General features: G+C 39.1%; 1 protein-coding gene and 1 long non-coding RNA gene across 4 annotated transcripts in view; one reads left to right on the forward strand and one right to left on the reverse strand.

Moving 5' to 3' along the window:
- The window catches only part of CDH20 (cadherin 20), a 199,427-nt gene that overhangs the window by 171,917 nt on the left and 3,819 nt on the right, over positions 1-23,691 (forward strand). For all 3 annotated transcript variants that reach the window (XM_023647913.2, XM_070221119.1, XM_070221120.1), the window contains 4 exons: positions 5,166-5,302; positions 7,394-7,515; positions 16,645-16,762; positions 21,726-21,977. In XM_023647913.2, the coding sequence (XP_023503681.2) occupies positions 5,166-5,302; positions 7,394-7,515; positions 16,645-16,762; positions 21,726-21,977 (629 nt within the window). The remainder of the gene's footprint in view (positions 1-5,165; positions 5,303-7,393; positions 7,516-16,644; positions 16,763-21,725; positions 21,978-23,691) is intronic.
- Positions 1-23,691, reverse strand: part of LOC102149289 (uncharacterized) — an 86,375-nt gene that overhangs the window by 59,969 nt on the left and 2,715 nt on the right. The gene's annotated exons all lie outside the window — the stretch shown is intronic.

A 23,691-nucleotide genomic window follows, 5' to 3' on the forward strand; every position in this document is an offset into this window, starting at 1 on the left:
CTGCCAAGCCTCTGAATGCTTGACACAAAAGATCAGGATTCCAAGGCTGTTTGAGGCCATCTGTCACATTAATTGTTGAAAGCCACATGGTAGAATGGATCTGGGGCTTTAGTGCAGACAACACGTTTTAAACACACCCCAATTTATCAAATGCCTTTTCTGTCAGTAGACTACTTCCCTCACTTGGTGCTATTTTGTATTTAATGAAAATGTGCTTTTGTAGTTTAACGAGGACAGTTCTCTCCTGAGAATAACTATACTGGGGGAAATCCGCTTCCTCTAACAAATCAGCAAGCATTTAACACTTTCAGGCATTAAAATGGCTAAAATGATTTTGTTTGATTCTGATATTTGATTTTTAGAAGCCAACTAATCTTTCTCTTATGAATTATACCAACTTCATAGGAGTGATATTTCAACCTTAAGATTTTTAAATGTATAATAGGATGGGAAGAAGTTAGTGAAAATATATTATCCCCAAAACAACCACAACATAAATAAAACAGATTCTATTATAAATTTATGTTTTCAGAAGCCAAGAAAATATATATACACATATCTTCTGATCAATTAATCTATTCATATTGGAGAAGATACTGTAGGGAAAACTTTAGAGAATAACACTTTATGAGGGAAATGTTTGAAATAAAACAAGCACAAGCTTGAAAAAATCAGATCCCATTTCTAAAACAGTCAATCAGAATACCCAGTGGATAAATCCACAACTTCTTCCCAGATTCTGACTCTGGACTCCTACATGGTAAGCACTGGAAATATGCTCTGTTAGGAGTCACACTACTAAATGACAAGCAAAAGAGACTGAATGCAGTCAGGACACACACACATACCCTCCTAGAGTGTATGCACAGTATTCAGGACTAAAGTTGTTATCTCAAGACATACCTAGGAAGGAAAGAGAAATACCAGCAGGCCTGGATCCACTACTGGCAGGGAGCAAAATAAGGCACACAAAATGAAGGAATCTTGTCTGGCTAACAGAAAATGCTGCTGCAGATGATGAGCCACTGAAAAGCGTCAGTTGGCCGGCATGGCACAGCAGTCAGCATCAGGGAGGTACACAATGGAGTGCCTGTCTATTCCAATAGATCCCAGTCAGGAAGAACTCAAGAGGGAACAGGCCAGAGGCATAGACCAAGGTCCACTGGGCCTTATTCTGGGGCAGGACTCCAGGTCCTGGGAGAAAAATTGGCAAGAACAACGCAACAGCCACAGGCCTGGAGGTAACAAGACAAGCATTCAGGCACAGCGGGCAATGCAGAATTCCACTTTGCACAACTAGAGATAATTCTCCTTCTGCATTTCGGTCGCAAAGAAGGAGCAGAATTCATATCGCTAGATATAGGCTCCCTGGCTCTTTTTACTGTCCCATAGGAAAAAAGAATGGTCCCTGGAACCAGGCAGAACATCAGGGGTCCTGGACTCTCATAGGGAAAAGCATATAAAAGTCAACTCTCCAGCTATCATTTAAAAACCCATTTGGGAATTACCTTTCTGTTATCTTTCCCCAAATTGCTCATTTTATCCTTGTTTTTCCTACAAAAGTTATTTTCTTTTCAAAACAATTTGCATATTTATAGCTGCTTGGCTAATTCATCTTCTGCATTTTTATTACAAATAAATGAGATTTATATTCCTAAAAAGAAAACACCTATTTAAATCACCCAAAAATCAACATATCACCTAACGTTAAAATGTTATGGATAAAAGGCCATTTAACTTTTTAAAAAGATTATTAGGACTTTTAAAATCTCCTTTCTAGAAAGTTTATGGTGTGGTCAGGCATATAAGCTGGTCATCACGTTCTAGTAAATCCTAAAACTAAGTCTCCAAATTTAGTTATATACACATGAAAAATACACTGTTTGGATTTCCTAAATTTTTAATAAATGCTAGAGGAATTTCTGGCAAGGAAGAAACTGAACAATTTGGCAAATGAAATAGGCTTCTGCTGGTGTGGAAACAGCCTGCCCGCCTGGGCCATCCTGTGTGTGTGGATTTAGGAAGACTGCCCACAATGCCCTACCTCCAAATCTCTCCCAGATTCAGAGAACGTCCTCAGCCAAGCAAATAAGCAGGGAGCCCAATGCACACCAGCTACTGCTCACTGAAGGCAGTTTTGTAGTGTATGTTATGCCTATTCTGTCCATAGTCGGTGAGAATATTATGGTTAGAGAAAGGAAAACCACCTACATAATTCACTAGTGTGTCCCAATTTCCTCATTTTCCATCTGTATCTACACCTTTAATTTGTTCTCCCGCCTCCTGAAAATTGGCTCAGTGTCCCATTCAGAGTAATGAATGCTCTTATGGCCTCAATTCAGGCCCCCTTTGGGAAATTGGAAAGGGATTCCACTCGATGAGGGAGGCTTCTCTGAAGTGAGCTCGCAGTGTTTCCTCTCCGTGTCACCAGGCAGTACTGTCATGGGTTCTGTCAGTTAGTTATTTCTATCACTCCATCTCCCACACCATCTGTGACACTTGCTATGGCGTTGGAGGTTTGAATACAGAAAGCTGGTTCATCATAGGCTGCCTCTCCCCTCGGCATTATGCCTACAGCTTGGAGAGCAGCCATCAAGGTTATGGCCCCATGGGCCGAACGGCTGGCTTTCTCATGTGTGGGGAGCTGAAATAAAAAGCTGTCACGAGCCAATCAGTATTTTTTCCTAAGACAAATTCAACTCATTTTTTTTTCTTTAAAGATTTTATTTTTTTCCTTTTTCTCCCCAAAGCCTCCCAGCACATAGTTGTATATTCTTCGTTGTGGGCCTTCTAGTTGTGGCATATGGGATGCTGCCTCAGCGTGGTTTGATGAGCAGTGCCATGTCCATGCCCAGGATTCAAACCAACGAAACACTGGGCCACCTGCAGCAGAGTGCACGAACTCGACCACTCGGCCACGGGGCCAGCCCTGACAAATTCAACTCTTAAAACAGCCAGTAAACATTAAAACTAAATCACTAATTATACCTAGAAAAAAAATGCTCGTTAATATTAAATGAACTTTGTAGGCATGTTTTTTATTAAAAAGTCAACTGTTTGCTAACATGGTTTAATTTATCTTCAAGAAGAATTTTAAACACTTTCATACATTCCATGTGCAGTAAGGCAGCTTGACCTGGTGGTTAGGAGCAAGAACCTGAAACCCAACTGCCTAGGCTTGATTCCCAGCTGTGCCACCTTAGGCAAGTGACTTAACCTCTCCATGCCTCGGTTGCCTCACCTATAAAATGGGGATTATAATGTCACCTACCTCAGAGGGTTATTGTGAGGATTAAATGAATGAATATATGTAAGGTGCATAGAGCAGTGCCTGGCTACAGTAAGTATTCACTAAATAGGGTCACAAAGAGAGGCATTAATTTGCTTCCTTAAATTTCCCAATTCTTGGAGAGTTAGAACTGAAATGATTCCAATTTCTTTAGCCCTTAGTGGTCACCTTTCCATTTAATTCCTAATTCTCTGAACAGCCACCCTGAATCTTTGCAGGAAAATATACATATTTGAAACAAAACATTTTACCAAATAATACATATACATGCATATACTCTATATATGTATTTATATATATTTGAAACAAAAGTTTTACCATCAATATTTACCCTTACTGCATGCAGTAGTCTGTAACGCATATATTCTTTCTATTTCATTTTCTTTCAACACTAGTCATAACTCACCATATTGATTTCACTAACCTGCAGTTTGAAAAACAATGTACTAGACTAAGGAAACTGCTTACTTCCATCAAAATGGCAATCTCCCAGTTTCAACAACTTTAAGATACAAACTGCAATTGCTGGCAATTTTAAATAGAATTTTGAATCCAATATATTACAGTAATTTATATGTGTGTATGTGTGTATGTTTCAAATCTTACCTCTGCAAATTATTAGCGGTGTAACTGTATGAAAGTGATTTAACTTCTCTCAATCTTAGTTTCCTTTTCTGCTGAGATAAGGCCTACCTCCTAGAGATGTTGTAAGAATCAAAAAAGAAGCTATAAAATGCCTGGTGTTGAATAAATGGCAGCTATTATAATTACTAGCCAGTATCAAGGACTACATAAGGTTCTCAAGGATAGTGCTCATATCAAAATCCCACATGGAGGGTTTTAAACATACAGATGTCTGAGCTTCCCTCCACACTTACTGAATCTTCCAAGATGGGGACCAGGTAAGATAACACAAAGGGTCAGATTGCCAAATCAGATTCAACAGGAAATATAGATCTTACCCAGGACCAAGGTAAATAATGACTAAAAGGATACAGACAACAGCAAAATATAAGCCAAGCACTCTTTCCCTGGAGAAGCCTGAAACTGTCAGGAGCAGGTGCCTGTAAATATCCTTCTTTCCCTGAGTAAGGATGCATACTGGTCCACATTGAACACGAAAGGTGTAAGCAACAGATGAAGTGCATTGCCTGAACTGAAGGAGCCACTTCGGTTATGGAACATCTGCTTTTATACCCCATTAATTACTTAGCTCACATGACATTTTCCAGCAAGTTACACCCCATAAATTCATAAATTCCAGGCTCATTTTCAATAAGCAACCTAGACAGACCTGGTCCACCCTGCTAAAAACATTTCATAGGTAAGGATCCCAGCTAGTAAATACCTGTATTGTGTTTGCTAGCAGGTCAGTCATTAGCATGTTTACAAAGGACCTGAAGCAAATCTTTCCTTCCCCATAGGCGATACAATTTACAGGGACTGGGACCACCGAACATACCTTTTCCAGTTCCAGTTTAGCATTTCAGAACTTACTTGAGTAAAATTTGCTCTGAACAAAGATATGTATGGGCTGATATTCACAGTGTCCTAAAAGCCTTAGGGCAGTTTTAAGCTTTAAATAGCTGAAATTGATCTTTATATAGCTTTAAACTGCCCTAAGACTTTGTTGCCGTGTTTTATTTCATTTTATGAAGTGGAAACTAAAGCAGTAATAGTTTGTTGTTGGTTTTTTGTTTGGGTTTTTTTTGGGGGGGGGGGAGCTTGTTTTTGACATTTTAAGACAATAAATAAAGTCTTCCAAGTGTCCATAACTCAGAACTAGTCATGTTTCACATGGTATGCACTCAGTTCTCTCATGTAATGTGCTATAGCATGTCTATCCAAATAAAATGATGTATCTGTGTTTCTGCAGATATTCCATTGACAGAAGCAGTGACCCTGGAAGATTCTTCTATGTTGACATTACAACAGGTGCCCTAATGACCGCAAGACCCCTTGACCGGGAAGAGTTTGCCTGGCATAATATCACTGTCCTTGCTATGGAAATGAGTAAGTAACACAATAAATTGGTCTCCATATAGTGACAAAATATAGGCCTTGTAGAAAGTGGAACTTTATATAGCTCATTGGAACAGGAATTATATTCTTTCTGAGAAGAAATGGAAATTATGATTTATGTAAGTGAGTGGATACATTTAGTTCAAATACTTCTTGAGCATCTCCTGTATACCAAGTCCTGTGCTAAAGATAAAAACAAACAAAACATGCAAAAGCAGTAAAAAAAGAAAAAAAATAGCACCATTAAACCCAAGAGCTCAACTTCTATTGTCAAGGGACAATTCCTGAGAAATCTAAGAGGCTTTCAATCTTTAATAAGATTGGGAATGCAAAAATAGTATAAAATATTATTATTGGATGAAAGGAAGCATCTATGACATATCATCCACATATCACTTATCATATATCACATACATCCATACATCCATACAACAATTTGAGACATCTTACAACAAAAGGCAGACTTATTAACATAAACTTAAAAATAGAATGGAAAGTTAATAAAAACTAGATTAACATATTTATTATAAACTTAACAAAAATTAGATTATATACAACTACATTCAATTTTTTTTTTATAACACCTAGTGATGGTAAAGGTTCAGGGAAATGACAGACCCTAAGGTACTGGCAAAAGTATTTACAGCCATTCAGGAGGGCAATGTGGCAATTAATCTTTTGTATTAAGATTCTCCAAAATATTCATACTCTTTTTCTCAAGAATTCTAACAATTATCTTAAGGGAATAATCATAGATATCAACAAAGATTTATGTACTAAAACATCCACTGCAATGTTATTTTAAAATGGGGGGGAAATTGGAATTACTTACATGTCTAATTAATAGGAGTCTAAGTAAATTACAGTACAACCATACAGTAAAATGAGACTTTCATGTAGATATTAATACCCATGCTTTCAAGGTATATTTCAATGACACAGGATACTCTTGCCCTAAAATATTAAATTTCTGAATTCAACTTTGTTATTATGCTTAACTGCAATATGTGTGTGTGTGTGTGTGTGTGTTTGTGTACGTAGCTCCACATTTTTGGACACATGTATTATTACATATATCATTTAATAGGTATCTCTGGTAGTAGGACTGCAGATATTTATCCTCATGTTTTTCTGAAATTTTCATTATTCCTTCTATAAACAAGTACCACAGTTATAATAAAAAAAAATTTTAATATGTCAGCACTTTTGGTAACCAAGCAATAGAAATATTTAGGGAGAAAAACAGTACAACACAGATATTTTTGAGAAAGGAAAGGAAAAAAATGAAGCAGAAGAACAAGGCATTCTGAGATATAATAAAATTATTTACTAAGAATAATTTCTATGTCTTACAATTTCTATTTTGTCTTCTTGGGATGGTGACCAAAACTGAAAAAGACGGGAGGGGCACTACTGCAGCTGTGAAACTGTCTTTGTGTGGCAATGCCAAGCTAAAGACAGACCAAAAAGACGTATTTCCCCATGAGTGTCTATGAGAACTTCTCCTGCCCCAGCCAAAGATATGGATTTGGTGTGTGTTTGATCCTGTAATATCCCCTCAGTCCCTAAGCAGAAATAAATGTGCAGTGTTATCTGTATTCCCATGAATAACTCGAAATCTTCTGAAATATAATTCAAAGAACCGATTATTCCACAGGAAAAAAGCCAAGCAATGCCACACACATGGTATGCATCCGATTAGAAATGGGCTGTTTTCAAACCCAGAATATAGAAGTGACCTGTCTTTAATTCCAGAACCTGAAGTACGAGCCAAGTGAAAGATTCAAAACCTCTTTTTAAGATTCATTTTGTGACACCTGCTCCCCCTGGAGTCTTGCCCTTCCCGTCATCCTCCTGATATCACACACACTCACCAACACACACCTCCCTCTGTCCACTCTTCTTATGTTCTGGCCACACTCTTAAAAAGCAACACATGCATCCTATGCTTCTGTTGCCATTTCCATGTACCTTATGCATTCCTTTAAAAACCAGACCAACGAGTAAATATCTATTCTGGCAAAGAGCTGCTTTCTTGCATTACTGAACCCTCACCTTTAGTTTTCTTTGTGCTCTCTTTAGACAATCCTTCCCAAGTTGGAAGTGTTTCTGTCACAATCAAAGTCTTGGATGTGAATGACAATGCTCCAGAGTTCCCCCGATTCTACGAAGCGTTTGTCTGTGAAAATGCCAAAGCAGGGCAGGTAAGGCAGCCAGTGAGGCATGCACCTTGGTTAACCCCCAACACATGGAAACAACAGTTATAGATAACCAAATCTGTCATCAAAGAAATTTAGACTCCAGAAACTAACAGTTTACAAAACGAGTCCTCAACTCCTGTATGTCATGTTGCAACAGTTTATTTGCTAAGACACCTATCCAGAGCCTGCATTACATTTTATGATCTAAAGAACATGAATGGTGGCTTGATTCACAGGCTAGCCTGTAATAAGGTAGCTACCCACCTTGTAACTGACCTGTTATGGTATCAGTTGTAATAACATGCACCCTGGGTCCTGGAAGTGAGAGACCCATGAAGACCAGGAGAAGAAAACAAGAGTCTTCTCTTTTCCTGCACTAATCCCTGAAAATATGTGCAGTAGAGAAAGTTTATTTTTTATATTTTCCAACCTCCCTTTCTTAACTTCTGGCAACAGGTACCTTTTTTATTATTGAGTTCATAATAGTTTAGGTCATTGTGAAATTTCAGTTGTACATTATTTCCTCTGTCACCACATAAGTGCTCCCCTTCATTCCCTGTGCCCACTCCCCACACACCTTCCCCTGAGACCACTGAACTGTTTTCTTTGTCCATGTGTTTGTTTATATTCCACATATGAGTGAAATCATATGGTGTTTGTCTTTCTCAGTCTGGCTTACTTCACTTAGCATAATTCCCTCCAGGTCCATCCATGTCGTTGCCAATGGGATGATTTTGTCTTTTTCTATGACTGAGTAGTATTCCATTGTGTGTGTGTGTGTGTGTGTATGTGTGTATGTGTATATATATATATACACATACATACAATATCTTTTTTACCCAATCATTGGTTGATGGGCACTTGGGTTGCTTTCATGTCTTCGTTATTGTGAATAGTGCTGCAATGAACATAGGGGTACATATGTTACTTTGGATTGTTGATTTCAAGTTGTTTGGGCAGATATCCAGTAGTGGGATAGCTGGGTCACATGGTATTTCTATTTTTAGTTTTTTGAGGCATCTCCATACTGTTTTCCATAGTGGCTGCACCAGTTTGCATTCCCATCAGCAGTGTGTGAGGGTTCCCTTTTCTCCACACCCTCTCCAACATTTGTTCTTTTTAGTCTTAGTGATTATAGCCATTTTAACAGGCATAAGGTGGTATCTTAGTGTAGTTTTGATTTGCATTTCCCTGATGATCAGTGATGATGAGCATCTTTTCATGTGTTTGTTGGCCATCTGTATATCATCTTTGGAAAAATGTCCGTTCATATCCTCTGCCCATTTTTTGATTGGGCTGTTTGATTTTTGTTGTTCAGTTGTGTGAGTCCCTTATATATTATGGAGATTAACCCCTTGTCAGATATATGATGTGCAAATATTTTCTCCTAATTGGTGGGTTGTCTTTTTGTTTTGATCCTAGATTCTTTTGCCTTGCAGAAGCTCTTTAGTCTGATGAATTCCCACTTGTTTTTCTTTTGTTTCCCTTGTCTGAGAAGACATGGTATTTGAAAAGATCCTTTTAAGTTCAATGTCAAAGGGCGTACTACCTATATTATCTTCCAGGAGTTTTATCGTTTCAGGACTTATCTTCAAGTCTTTGATCCATTTTGGGTTTATTTTTGTGTATAGTGTGAGATAATGGTCTACTTTCATTCTTTTTCATGTGTCTGTCCAGTTTTCCCAACACCATTTATTGAAGAGACTATCATTTCTCCATTGGTATGTTCTTGGTAACTCTGTCGAAGGTTAGCTGTCCGTAGATGCGTGGTTTTATTTCTGGGCTTTCAGTTCTGTCCCATTGATCTGTGTGCCTGTTTCTGTACCAGTATCATGCAGTTTTGATTACTATGGCTTTGTAGTACATTTTGAAATCATGGATTATGATTCCTCCAGCTTTGTTCTTTTTTCTCAGTATTGGTTTAGCAATTCAAGGTCTTTGGTTGCCCCACATGAATTTTAGGATTCTTTGTTCTATTTCTGTGAAGAATGTCATTGGAATTCTGATTGGGATTGCACTGAATCTGTAGATTGCTTTGGATAGTATGGACATTTTAACTGTGTTTATTCTTCCAATCCATGTACATGGAATCACTGTCCATCTCTTTAAGTCATCACCTATTTCTTTCACTAATGTCTTATAATTTTCATTGTATAAGTCCTTCACCTCCTTGGTTAAGTTTATTCCTAGATACTTTATTCTTTTTGTTGTGATTGTAAATGGAATTGGATTCTTGAGTTCTCTTTCTGTAAGTTTGTTTAATTAGAGTATAGAAATGCAACTTGTTTTCATAAGTCGATTTTGTACCCTGCAACTTTACTGTAGTTGTTACTTATGTCTAATAGTTGTCCAATGGATCTTTTGGGTTTTCTATATATTAGATCATGTCGTCTGCAAACAGCGAGAGTTTCACTTCTTCACTCCCTATTTAGATTCCTTTTATCCCCTTCTCTTGCCTAAGTGCTCTGGCCAAAACCTCCAGTACTGTGTTGAATAACTGGTGATAGTGGGCATCCTTGTCTTCTTCCTATTCTCAGCAGGATGGCATTCAGTTTTTCCCCATTGAGTACGATGCTGGCTGTGCGTTTGTCATATATGGCCTTTATCATGTTGAGACAATTTCCTTCTATCCCCATTTTGTTAAGAATTTTTATCATAAATGGCTGTTGAATCTTGTCAAATGCTTTCTCTGCATCTATTGAGATGATCATGTGGTTTTTATTCCTCATTTTGTTAACGTGGTGTATCACACTGCTTGATTTGCAGATGTTGAACCATCCCTATGTCCCTGGTATAAATCCCACTTGATCGTGATGTATGATCTACTTGATGTATTGCTGTATTCGGGTTACCAATATTTTGTTAAGGATTTTTGCATCTATGTTCATCAGTGATATTGGCCTATAGTTTTCTTTTTTTGCGTCATCCTTGTCAGGCTTTGGTATCAGAGTGATGTTGGCCTCGTAGAATGTGTTAGGAAGTGTACCATCTTCCCTAACTTTTTGGAATAGCTTGAGAAGGATAGGTATTAAATCCTCTCTGAAAGTTTGGTAGAATTCTCCAGGGAAGCTGTCTCGTCCTGGGCTTTTATTTTAGGGAATGCTTTGATTACTGTTTCAACCTCTTTACTTCTGATTGTTCTATTCAAATTATCTATTTTTTCTTGATTCAGCTTTGGGAAGTTGTAACAGTCTAAGAACTTATCCATTTTCTCTAGACTGTCCATTTTGTTGGCACATAGCTTTTCACAGTATTCTCTTATAATCCATTGTATATCTGTGGTATCCGTTGTTATTTCTCTTCTTTCATTTCTAATTTTATTTATCTGAGCTTTCTCTCTTTTCTTCTTTGTAAGTGTGGCTAGGGGTGTGTCAATTTTGTTTATCGTCTCAAAGAACCAGCTCTTTGTTTCTTGATCCTTTCCAGTGCCCTTTTTGTTTCAATAGCATTTCTTTCTGCTCTGATTTTTATTATTTCTCTCCTTCTGCTGATTTTGGGCTTTGTTTGTTCTTCTTTTTCTAATTCAATTATGTGTAGTTTGAGGTTGCTTATTTGGGATTTTTCTTGTTTGTTAAGGTGAGCATGTATTGCGATGAATTTCCCTCTTCATATAGATTTTGCTGCATCCCATATGAATTGGTATGGTGTTTTCATTTTCATTCGTCTTCAGATATTTTTTTATTTCTCCGTTAGTTTCTTCAATGATCCACTGGTTGTTCAATAGCATGCTGTTTAGTCTCCATGTCTTTATCCCATTCTAAACTTTTTTCTTGTAATTAATTTCTAGCTTCACAGCAATATGATTAGAAAAGATGCTAGTTATTATTTCAAACTTCTTAAATTTATTGAGACTTGCCTTGTTTCCCAACATATGGTCTGTCCTTAAGAATGATCTATGCACTCTTAAGAAAAATGTGTATTCTGCTGTTTTTGGATGGAGTGTTCTATATATGTCTATTAAGTCCCACTGGTCTAGCTTTTCATTTAATTCCAATATTTCCTTGTTGATTTTCTGTCTGGATGATCTACCCATTGATGTGAGTGGAGTGTTGAGGTCCCCTACTATTATGATGTTGTTATTAACATCTTCTTTTAGGTTTCTTAATAGCTGCTTTATGTACTTTGGTGCTCCTGTATTGGGTGCATAGATATTTATGTGTTATATCTTCTTGATGGAGTATCCCTTTAATCATTATATACTGCCCCACTTTGTCTCTCTTTACCATCTTATCTTGAAGTCGACTTTGTCTGATAGAAGTATTGTGACACCCGCTTTCTATTGTTTGCCATTAGCTTGGAGTGTCATCTCCCATCCCTTCACTCTGAGCCTGTTTTTGTTCTCAGAACTGAGATGTATTTCCTGGAGGCAGCATATTGTTGGATCTTATTCTTTAGTCCATCTCACCACTCTGTGTCTTTTTATTGGAGAGTTCAGTCCATTTACGTTTAGGGTGATTATTGATATATGAGGGCTTAATGCTGCCATTTTATCACTCATTTTCCAGTTCTCCTGCATTTCCTTTGTTTCTCATCCTGTGTATTTTGGTCTACCAATTCAGTTATGTAGTTTTTTTATGTTGTATTTCTTTGTTTCCTCCTTATTTATCATTTGTCTCTCTGTTCTCCTTTTTTGTTTAGTGGTTACCATGAGGTTTGTATTTAAAATCTTGTAGATAAGATAGTCCATTTTCTGATGGCTTCTTTTTCCTTAGACTAAACCGTTTCAGTATCCTTCCTCTTCCCCTCTTAAGTTGTTTTTCTCACATCTTATTCCATCTTGTGTTGTGAGTTTGTGATTAAAATAACAAGATTATCTTGGTTTTTGGTGTTTTCCCTCCCTTTATCTTTAATGCTATTCTTGAGTATTTACTAACTTGTTCTGAAGTATAGCTACAATTACCTGATTTTGTCTACCTATTTATCTCCTTATTTTGTGCTTCGTAACCCCTTTCCCCCTTTTTTTTCAGGTATCAGGGCCATCTTGAGTATTTGGGGTGGGAGGGGGGTGTCTCGTGGCTACGAACTCCCTTAGCTTTTGTTTATCTGGGAAAGTTTTTATTTCTCCATCACATCTGAAGGATACTTTCATTGGATAGAGTATTCTTGGCTGAACACTTCTGTCCTTCAACAATTTGACTATGTCACTCCAGTCTCTCCTAGCCTGTAAGGTTTCTTAGAGAAATTTGTTGAAAGCCTGATAGGGGTTCCTTTATAAGTTATTGTCTTCTGCTTTGTTGCCCTTAGAATTTTTTCTTTGTCATTCACTTTTGCCAGTTTCACTACCATATGCCTTGCAGTAGGTCTTTCTACATTGCCATATTTAGGACATCTGATAGCCTCTTCCACATGGATTTCCATCTCCTTCCCTAGGTTTGGGAAGTTCTCTGCTATTTCTTTGAACAAGCTTTCTGTTCCATTCTCCTTCTCTTCTCCCTCTTGAATACTTATAATTCTTATGTTGCATTTCCTAGTTGAGTTGGATATTTCTTGGAGACTTTCTTCATTTCTTTTTCGTCTTAGTTCTCTCTCCTCCTCTATCTGGAGCATTTCAACATGTCTATCCTCGATTACACTGATTCACTCCTCTATAATGTCTGCTCAAGCGTTCAGGGAATCCATATTTCATTTCCTCTCATCCACTGTGTTTTTCATCTCCAATATTTCTGATTGATTCTTCTTTATAGTTTCAATCTCTTGTGAAGTAGCTCCTGAACTCATTGAATTATTTCTCTACATCCTCTTTTAACTCATTGAGTTTTTTGATGATAGGTATTTTGAATTCCATCCATTTAGTTTACATATTTCTGTGTCCTCAGGACTGATTTCTGGGTACATGTCATTTTTCTCTCTGGTCTGGAGACTTAATATAATTTTTGATATCACTAGAGGGTGTGCACTTTGTGAAGTGCATATCTACAAGGTAAGGATTTATGATTTGGCAATTCAGGCCTTCTGACTGTCATGCAGCTTTCGCTTTTACTTCTCTCACTCACCTGGAACATCACCTCCAGCTTCTTGCTGCACAGACAGGCTATGTCTGTACAACGAAAATGTACATTAAGTTCCTGAACTCACCAAAGATTGACTCAACATATCTCTGCCATTCTACTCAAAGAAAAAAGTGATTCCTATCCCCGGGGGAAAAAATGTGTCCTATACTGATTCTGATCTAAATTATCTCATCCATTGATTCTTGAACTCAGTTCAATGGTCTATAGCACTCCTAAAAATTTTTTTCAACAAGTCTAGGATAATTCTACTTCCACATGTACTGAATTTCTAGTCTAGAAGGACCTGAAATATTATGCAGCTAATAAAAGTTACAATGAAGACTTTACAGCATAAGAAATGATCCATGTTATTACAAATAACAAAAGGAGGTATAAAAAACTACAGTATACGCTTGCAGTTATGTAAAATTATGTCTGCGTGTGAACAAAGATTCGGAGGCAGGATACAAAAATAGTAATAGTTACTGTGTTAAGGTACTTGAGTTCTGAGTGAGGGAGCTTGGGACTTTATTTCAATAATTTTTGTTTTATACTTTAATATGACAATTTATATATTACATAAAATATACAAAACTTTGTTTTACAAGATTATATGACAAATGCATAACTTTATATTATAACATGACAAGAGGATAATTTTTAATCTAAAATATAAAGTGATAAATAGTACAGTAAATTAAACTTGCTCTCCCCACAGAAATGAAACGTTTTCTTTCCTAAAGGGCTTCAGAATAGAAGTTGCATTCTGACAGATTAACAGCATTTTAATACCTCTTGTTTTGGGAGCACGTCTCCCATTTCTGCATTTCTAGATACATCTTTTAATGGTCTATTATATAGTCCTTTGAAGCACAGTTTATCTATGACTTAAAGATCAGGTCATGAGTCACAAGTCTGTCATACTTGTCATCTTTAGCCCAAAATACTGAAAATGCTACCTTTTGATTTTGGCTGTGGGACATGTTTTGAAGATTTTCAAAAGCATGCAGCTCAGCAGGTATGTCTGGTTTATAAAGAATCAGGCCTCCTTGTTTCAGATTTGTTGGACACTGTCGTCAGCTTTGTGTCTGCCAAGTCAGGATTTGTGCTTTCCTCTTAGCAAGCAGCCATGAAGGAAGCCCATAAAGAAATCAGATGACATACTTGTGATGGCTGAGGGCAGAATGAAACCTGCTGAGCAGAATACTGCATGGCAAGTGGGGCTGAGAAAGAAATCTGATCTGCTAGGAGACAGGTGCTCCTGACCCAGACCCACGAGGCAGTGTCTTCGCTTACTCATTCTTTAAAGCTCCGTAACCAACCAGTCCTAAGCCTCAGGCCCCTGCTTCACTGATATATGCACGATTCCACAGGTCAGGTCTTCTCAAATGACTTTTCCAACTATGTTTGCAAAGTTATACATAATCACCTATTTATAATATTCATCAAGAAATACGTTATGTTATATATGTTTATATGTTTGGCACTATGGGCAAGATGGAAAGTTCAGGATCTGTCTCAGCTGGGATGCTGCAGTGGGATGACACTAGTGTGTGAGTGGCACTGACACCAGGCTAGGCTGTGGGGCGAGTTCATCTTCAGTACTCTCCTGGCCCCTCTCCTTTATTGAAACTCCTTTCCCCCAACTTTTAGATTCAACAGTGGCCAGTTACCAGTGGGTTCAACAGGAGGCATACCCTGAGATGGAGTTCTGGTACAAGATGTTTATTAAGGAGTGCCCTTGGGGCCAATGCCCGTGGAAGGGAAAGACTTTTGCAGGACTGGCCAAAGGAGAAGTCCAGCTGCAAGGCAAACCCACTAACAGCCTTGGCTGACTTCATAAAGCTCTAAAACTAGAGTCTTCGCAAGTTGAGATGGGATGGCCAGGGCTTTACACTAGTGCATCACTCACTGGATGTGAGTTGCCCTGGAAGGACGTGGTAGGTGACTCTCAGCAACCAACACAATCCCTGAAGAGACACACAGGTGAAGGCTGGGGCATCAAGTCCTTCGCTGAAGAGGGATCTGAGCAATACCATGCCCCTTGCTGGAGCTTCCCCCTCTGTTATTTAATCTTCAGCGTACTGAGAGGGTAGCATTACCTCCCTTAATTTACAGATGAAGAAATAAACAACTAAGCAAGCCCACCTGGGCCCTCCAGCTGATCTCTGATGTTCCAGTTTCTACCCAAGAAGAAGCATAGCTGGTCTCTAACAGCAGGAGCGTTGAGTCTACAGGGCCAGGCCCAAGAGGGGTGGAAGATCTCTGTTATTGGCTGGTAGAGGAGGAAACACATAGGAAAGAGACTACCTTTTCTGTCTCCTCCAGGCTGCCTGTTAATGTTGCAATTGTATATTTCACACTACTTATTTAGTAGCTTTTTCATCACAGTCTTCATAACCATGAGGCAACTTACTACTTTGAAAAGCATTGTGGAAAAGGCAAAGTTGTGGCCAAAGAGCTCAAGAGGAAGCTACCCCACCTCTTGCTCTCCCCAGCTCCAAGCTTTGCTTCTGACTCTAGTCTGTTCTATACATCCCATCCTGGGGTCTTGTGCTCTACATCTTGTCTAGTTCTCCTTCCTGCCAACAAAGACTGACTGCTCTGTGACCCATTCACTCACATCTGTTTTCCATTAACCTGACATAGTTAATGTTGATGTGTCTGCTTACTTCCTTTCTAAGTACTGGTCATTTTTAAACAGGTGCTTCTCAAAGATAGCAATTCGACCCTGAAATATTAACCCAAATCATGAGATTAAGTAGGTGAGGTGGGAGGATGAAAAACTGGGAGATAAGCAGGATCTTGTGGCACCCCAGAGTTGTTCTACTCATAATTTTCCATTTAAACTGCCTAAAAATGGCTAGCCTTGGTGTGAAAGTATGTTATGTCAATGTCTAACATCTGAGGTATTTAGTAACACTCACCCTGTGCCTGTTAATGTACTCAGGTCCAAAAATAAACCAAAATCAAATCCTGAGTTTTCTCCATGATGGCATGGGGACTTTCCAGGTAAGTTTCAGGATGTCCTTCTCATTAAATGAAACAATCTGCTATTGGATTTCAGGGTTTGGGATTTCACTGGACCCTGAAGCTTTTCCTTTTGGCTCCGACTCACCTTGATTTCATGTCCCTCCCTCAGCTGATCCAGACAGTGAGTGCAGTGGACCAAGATGACCCACACAATGGTCAGCACTTCCACTATAGCTTGGCTCCCGAGGCTGCTAACAACCCCAACTTCACCGTAAGGGACAACCAAGGTAATCACGGGAATAGTTGACTACCAATGCTCTTCTACAGCTTGGGTTGGATACTTTGGGTTAGTATACCACGTAAACAGCATCAAAGGTGACCTGCTGTTTAATAGCAGAGAACACATTAATGCTAATTCGTAGTGTCTTTTAAAGCTTTGTTTCAGAACAACAAAGACAACCAATATCCTCTGCTGATTCTGTAACTTTCATTCAGTTTACAAATGTTTGTGTGCTTGCTCTGCCCTAGCCACTGTGCAAGGCACACAAGCAAAAGCCTTCCTTCATTCCCACAGATAGCAGCCATGTTTATATGTTCTGCACCCATGGGAAGAATCTGAGAAAGATGATAGAGTTAAACTAGATAAAGAGAAAAACTTGAGGGAACATTTCTAAGTAAGGATCAAAGGGTGCAACCATGAAAAGCTCCCAAACAAAGGCTAAGTATCAGAGCTAGCAAAGGGCAAATATGGCATCACAAAGAGGAGTTCCAGCACTGAAACAACTTTATTACTTTAGAATAATTTAGAAAGACACAGCCAGGTGGGGTTCCTATTCTAGAAATTGCTCCCCTCTACGGCTTTACTGGAAAGGAATTCTAGATCCCTCTTCTCCAATAAGCATTCAGATTAGTTAAAGGGTTTATAGACCTAGCACACTCTTCACAGGGCACAGATGGGAAAAGGAGGGACTTTTGTTCTCTAGCCAGACGATTTTCAAAGAAGGGTCAGAGCAAGTGAAAAACAATTTAAATCTGTCAAGTGTGAACCCCTTCTGTCACTAACTCTGCTACAAACTAGCCATCTGACCTTGGGGAGGTCATTACTTCCCTGGGCTGCAGTAGCCTCATTTTCATTCCACTTCTAAAATATTGTCACTTTATCACAATCTATACAAAAGGAAACAAAAAGTCATGACTAGGCATGCCTAGGTCTTAGTTTCAAAGATTAATTATTTGAGACTTAAAGTATTAAATCCACCCCCCATGATATTCTTCTGCTATTAAAACTTAAGAACCTCAAACCTGTTTTCCTCTAAATGGAAAGCATTCTTCCAAGTCTTCCCTTCAACCATCTACATGTAATCATAAAATCACTATAATTCTGGATGGAAGGGCAATATAAATTATAACGGAACTACTACAATTAAATATCCTGAGATTTTTATCACGTTAAATTTTGAACTATTCATTTATCTGCTTCACAGGGAAATCTTCCCTGCAAAAAGTGGTAACTGAAACTGTAGAAAGCAAAACTACAGTACTGGCTTTACAATGGAAACTCTGGGAGAAAAAAATAACACATTAGACTGTTTCTTCAAATCTTTTTAGCTAAGTGTCACTCTATTCTTTCACTCTGGTATTTGTCAGGATCAACACAGAAACAATATGCAGCAAATGCTGCAAATTTCTTAAAGATGACTTTGGGCACCAATTCATGGAGCCAATACCTTAAAAAGAAGGGCCACCGAAACACGGTGACTACAGAAAGAAATGACACATCTCTTGGAAGGTTTCCCAAAATGGGAGTCAGCACATCTTCAACAGAAAGAATGAACTCTTAATCTCCTCATGACAATTTATCCCACGAGTATCCTTTACTAAAGCTCATTAAAAATCTAACATCTGATATGGTGGATCTACTGTCAAGCCCCCCCAATTCCCGTGACTAAAACATAATATCCTTTTATGAACACAACAGGGCATTTTCTCAAGTAAAGCCTTTCTTACTTTCTATCTCCAAAGCACTACGAAACAGACTGTGTGTACATACCACTTTACAGTTTCAAATGTATTTTCCCATACTTTGCCTTATTTGATATTTATAATAATCCTATAAGGTTTTAAAGAAGTTACTAATCCCTCTGATTCTCATTATCTCATGTGACGGATAAAAAATGCAAGATTAATGGCCCAAGATCAGAGAGTGAGTAAGCACTAAGATTGGGACCAGAAGTTGGGATGTGTTTTATCCACACACACACACACACACAAATGTTTTCTATCATCCTGGAAACAAATACTGTTTCTAAATGGGTTACTAAAACCCTAGTTATCATATTCAACAAAAATTTCCCAAGTGACTACTATAGTAGTCCGCCCTTATCCTCGGGGAATAGGTTCCAAGACCCCCAGTGGATGCCTGAAATCACAGATAGTACCGAACCCTAGATATACTACATTTTTTCCCCTACATACATACCTATGATAAAGCTTAATTTATAAATCAGGCAGTGTAAGAAATCAATAACAATAACTAATAATAAAATAGAACAGTTATAACAACATACTGTAATAAAAGTTATATGAATGTGGTCTCTCTCTCAAACTATCTTCTTGTACTGTACTCACTTTCTTCTTGTTATGATGTGAGATGATACAATGCCAGTGTGATGAGATGAAGTGAGGTGAATGATGCAGGCATTGTGACCTAGTGTTATTTTAGGACCACAACTGCCTGAGGGTAAGTGAACCTGTAGAAAGTGAAACTACAGATAAGGAGGGACTACCGTAAATGCCAGGCCCCTTCCTAGACTCAGCAATGCGATGCTCTGATCTTTTTCTTTAATCTTAAATAATTTGGAGATCAAGAAACTTATAATATATAATAGGCAGGATGCAACACTTTTATGAAATGCAGCTCTGGTCAGGCTTTCTAAGTCTCCTGACCAAGCCTGGATTAAACCAAAAAATAAAAATAAAAAATATTTGTTTATAGAATAACTCGGTTTCTGGAAAAAAAAGAAACTAAATCTAAGAAGCAGAATTAATAGCACTTAACCATTAAATCTGGACAATAGAAAAGTGGGTGGGTTGTATAGGCAGAAGTATGAATATAATCCTCAGATTGGCTTTCTCCACTGAGAAGAAAATAAGAGGAAAGTGGCCTGTACCAAAGCAGGAAGAGATTTCAATTAGCTGAATAAGTTTCGACAGTTAATGTCACTAAACTAAATAAGCAGTTACATAACAAGTGTGCATGTGTATGGAGTCAAAGAGACTGTAGTTCAAATCCCAGCTCTGCTACTAAATTAGTGACTTTAAACAAACTACATCATCTCTCTGGACTTAAACTCTCTCACTGTAAAAGGGTGAGATAAGGGGCCGGCCCAGTGGCCCAGCAGTTAAGTTCGCACGTTCCGCTTCAGTGGGGATCTGCCGGTTCGGATCCGAGGTGCGGACACGGCACCACTTGGCAAGCCATGCTGTGATAGGTGTCCCACATATAAAGTAGAGGAAGATGGGCATGGGTGTTAGCTCAGGGCCAGTCTTCCTCAGCAAAAAGAGGAGGATTGGCAGCAGATATTAGCTCAGGGCTGATCTGCCTCAAAAAAAAAGAAAGGGTGAGATTGTCACTATTTCACCAAACTGTTGTGAAGATGAAATGAGATACTGCATGTAAAGTGTAAGTACCTGGCACATTAGCACTCAATAAACAATAGCTGCTACCATGAAAAAGCAGGAGGAGGGGGAGGAAGTAGAAAAGGTAACTAAAGGATAATGTGTTAGTTAGAATAAGCTAGGTTAAGCTGCAGGGACAACTACCACCAAAACTCAGTGGCTTAACGTAACTAAAGTTAATTTCTTGCTCTCATAAAACCAACTGTGGGTCTGAGTGACTGAAGACAGCTGTCCACGTGTAGCTCAGTGTCCCAGGCTGCTCGGATCTCCATCTCAAACATTCTTTCAGAACACGACACCAAGGCAAGAGAGCACAGAGAATGCTTCTGCCTGGAAGTGACACAAATCACTTCTGCTCATTTTTTATCATCTAAAGCAAATCACAGAGACATATCCAAATTGAAGAGGGCAGAAAAGCATAATCACTTATTAGGTCCAAGAAGGGAAGGAGAACCAGAAATACTGATTTTGATGTTAATAACGTTTACTTTAGTTAGGCTCTCAGAATTTTTTGTGAAGTTCTAGACTCTTCTCTGTGAAATGTGAAACACATCCAGAGGACCTTCTGTTTTGATGCTATTAGCTTTGAGAGTGACTGCTTGTACGTACTACTGTCTCTCTCAAACTTTTCCTCTGCTGAAAATCATGAGCTTTGCAAAAAAAAATCTGATTTATAATTCGAATCCACTCGAGAAAACTTAAGAATACAGATTATAAAAATAAAAGGTCCCGAAATGTGACCTAAGCAAATATAAATACAAATACACACACACACATCTGCTCTGTAGAAACATATCAAATAATTTTGCTAATCTCCTTTAAAACTAAAGGAAAAACATCTAGTAGTGCTGATCAGGAGTAAGTTTTTACCAAGTTCATATTAACTGCTTAAACTTAGACCACCAAGTACGGAGAAATAACAGGGTATGTCATATGATTGGGGGATTTCAAATAAGTTTCTGCTAAATGAGCAGATTCTTCAGAAAGCACAGTAGGAGTTGGTGACTGCATTTCAGAGGCATAAAAGAAAACAGCAAAAGACATGAATCCCAGCCAAAGTGGCAAAAATAAGCAATCTGCCACAGCCACGTGGGCTCCTCAGTGTTCTTTTCCTGGAGGCACAAAGCAGCGCTGGGCCTTGGAAAGCTGCTGAGCGGGAACAAACAGGCACCACAAGTTGCCATTGATGGTTCATTTCTGTCAAGCTTTCTCAGGGACATTTCAGTTAGATCTGAAGTCTGACAGTTCGCCCTGGGCACTTTATGTCACAAAGGGTATGACAGACTCTCAAAAAGGCTTTCTCTCCTAGGCCTCAGGGTTTTGCCTAGAAGCAAGCAAAAATCTCAGTTTCTGAATCCAAATGCTGATCCAGACAAAGCTGACGTGGCTGTAGCTGAACGGCTCCAGGGAATGAATGTTCCACTAGCCTTCTCTCTCCTTGCCACACTCCATTCCTGCCCCCTTGCTTTCCCTCATCCCAAGAAATTAATTCACTTGTTGGTTCTCACATTTTCTTCTTCCTTCTCATTTTTCGTCTTCCCTTTTCAATCCTGGAACCCCTGTCTTCTTCAGATAACACTGCCCGGATTCTAACCCGGAGGTCCGGCTTCCGGCAGCAGGAGCAGAGTGTCTTTTACCTGCCCATCCTGATAGCAGACAATGGGCAGCCAGTGCTGAGCAGCACAGGCACGCTGACTATCCAGGTGTGCAGCTGTGACGACGACGGCCATGTCCTGTCCTGCAGCCCTGAGGCCTACATGCTCCCAGTCAGTTTGAGCCGGGGCGCCCTCATCGCCATCTTGGCCTGCATCTTTGTCCTCTTAGGTAAGTGGCTCCTTTCCATTCTATAGGGTCCCACAAATGCTTACTTAGATATCATTTAGTTTTCATCCTAACATCTATTCAGAACTGGTTTCCCACACTGTGCTGATTGAAAAGGTGGTAAAGCTGGGAAAAAATAAAGAAGCGAAGAAAGTCCCTTCCTTCACGGAACTCATGGCCTCTTTGGCCAGATCAAAGCCCATATATTTATTAAGCACCTAAGCCAGGGCACCATTCTAGGTGCTGGGGTTAATAAGACAGACATGTCCCAACCTTCAAGAGCTTACTTCAAAACAAAGCAAGTTCGTTTTGACATCATAGAACCAAAACGACAATTTTAGACAGGATATAATGATCGCCTCTTCTAACGCCTTCATTTCAGATAAGCAGCAGCTAAATCACAAAGACGTAGTGATAAGCCCAAGGCAAAATGTCAGACGCAGAGCTGGGCTGAAACGCAGGCAGGCCCTACATTGTGCATCCCTATACCTGGGCCATACAGCCCTTCTCCTAACTGTTCATCCCCATCTGGAAGTGGTAGGTGTTACAAAGAAGGGGAGGGGGACAGGGTATCCTCAGAGGACAGACGACAAGGGTAGGTGCCATTTTAAAGAGAGTGGTCAGGGAAGGCCTCACTGATGAGAAGACCTTTGAGCAGAGATCTGAAAGGAGTGGCAGAGTGAAGCACATGGATATCTGGGAGAATAAGCTGTTTTGGGGCATTAGCACTCCTCCCAGGCACTGTGGCCATCTGACAAGAAGCAGCGACTGAACAGGGCCAGTTTGCCTCTGCTGGTGAAATAAAGAAGTGATGACAGACTAGTGTGAGAGCACTATCGGGATAAGGGACCCATTCTTCCTCTTCTCAGATCATACTGCAAGGTAGCTACCCAGCAACCTTGTATGTAAGGCCACTCATGCAATTGTTTTCTAACTCCACACTCAAAAACAAATAAAACACCTAAACCAGAAAAATCTGTCCATATATCCCAACTCTTCTGAATTAATTAATTTACAGCATACATATTTTGCTTAGAGAAATGCAGACTCAGTAGATAGTAATATATTCAATATGAAAGAAGTTCTAGTATTGTATGAGGGAAAAGAGGAAAGCACAGGGGATTTAAATTAGAACAGACATGCAAATATCCACAGCCCTCCTGATCCCAGGTTTACCTCTACACCACAAGACAGAGTCAGACCAAAGAAAGAAGGTCCTGACTGCAAAATGTCAGCACTGGATTGCATTTTTAGGTAGATCTGTGGAATATGCTTCTCAAAAACCTTTTAAAATACAACATGTGGTTTAATTTTGTTGTTTTAGCTTAGTGCTACATGAAGGGAGAAGTAGTATAAATAAGCAACCTTTTTAAGTCCTTGGATCCCTGGATCAGAGAGAATTGTTATGGTTTCTGGTCCTTGTCTGTACTGACAAATAAAACCTTCCTGCAATCCCCTGAGTGTCCATAAGGTGGCATTGAGAGTCCTTGCGTGCACAATACGACAACCTGCAAGAGGCCTTTGAAAAAACTTGCTCCTAGGAGAAATTTCCAGACCGGCTGTCCTTACTTCTATCTTTGGAAAATGTCTATGTTATAAGTTCACCCTGGCCCACAAAGAGCAGAAGCAGCCATCATTACAGAGAGACTGATTTAAAGAGACTGGCATGGAGCAGCTCTCAAGTTATAAGTGCTGTGCAAAGAACAATTTATTTTGT

Source organism: Equus caballus, chromosome 8, assembly GCF_041296265.1.
Source record: "Equus caballus isolate H_3958 breed thoroughbred chromosome 8, TB-T2T, whole genome shotgun sequence".
Classification (NCBI taxonomy): domain Eukaryota; kingdom Metazoa; phylum Chordata; class Mammalia; order Perissodactyla; family Equidae; genus Equus; species Equus caballus.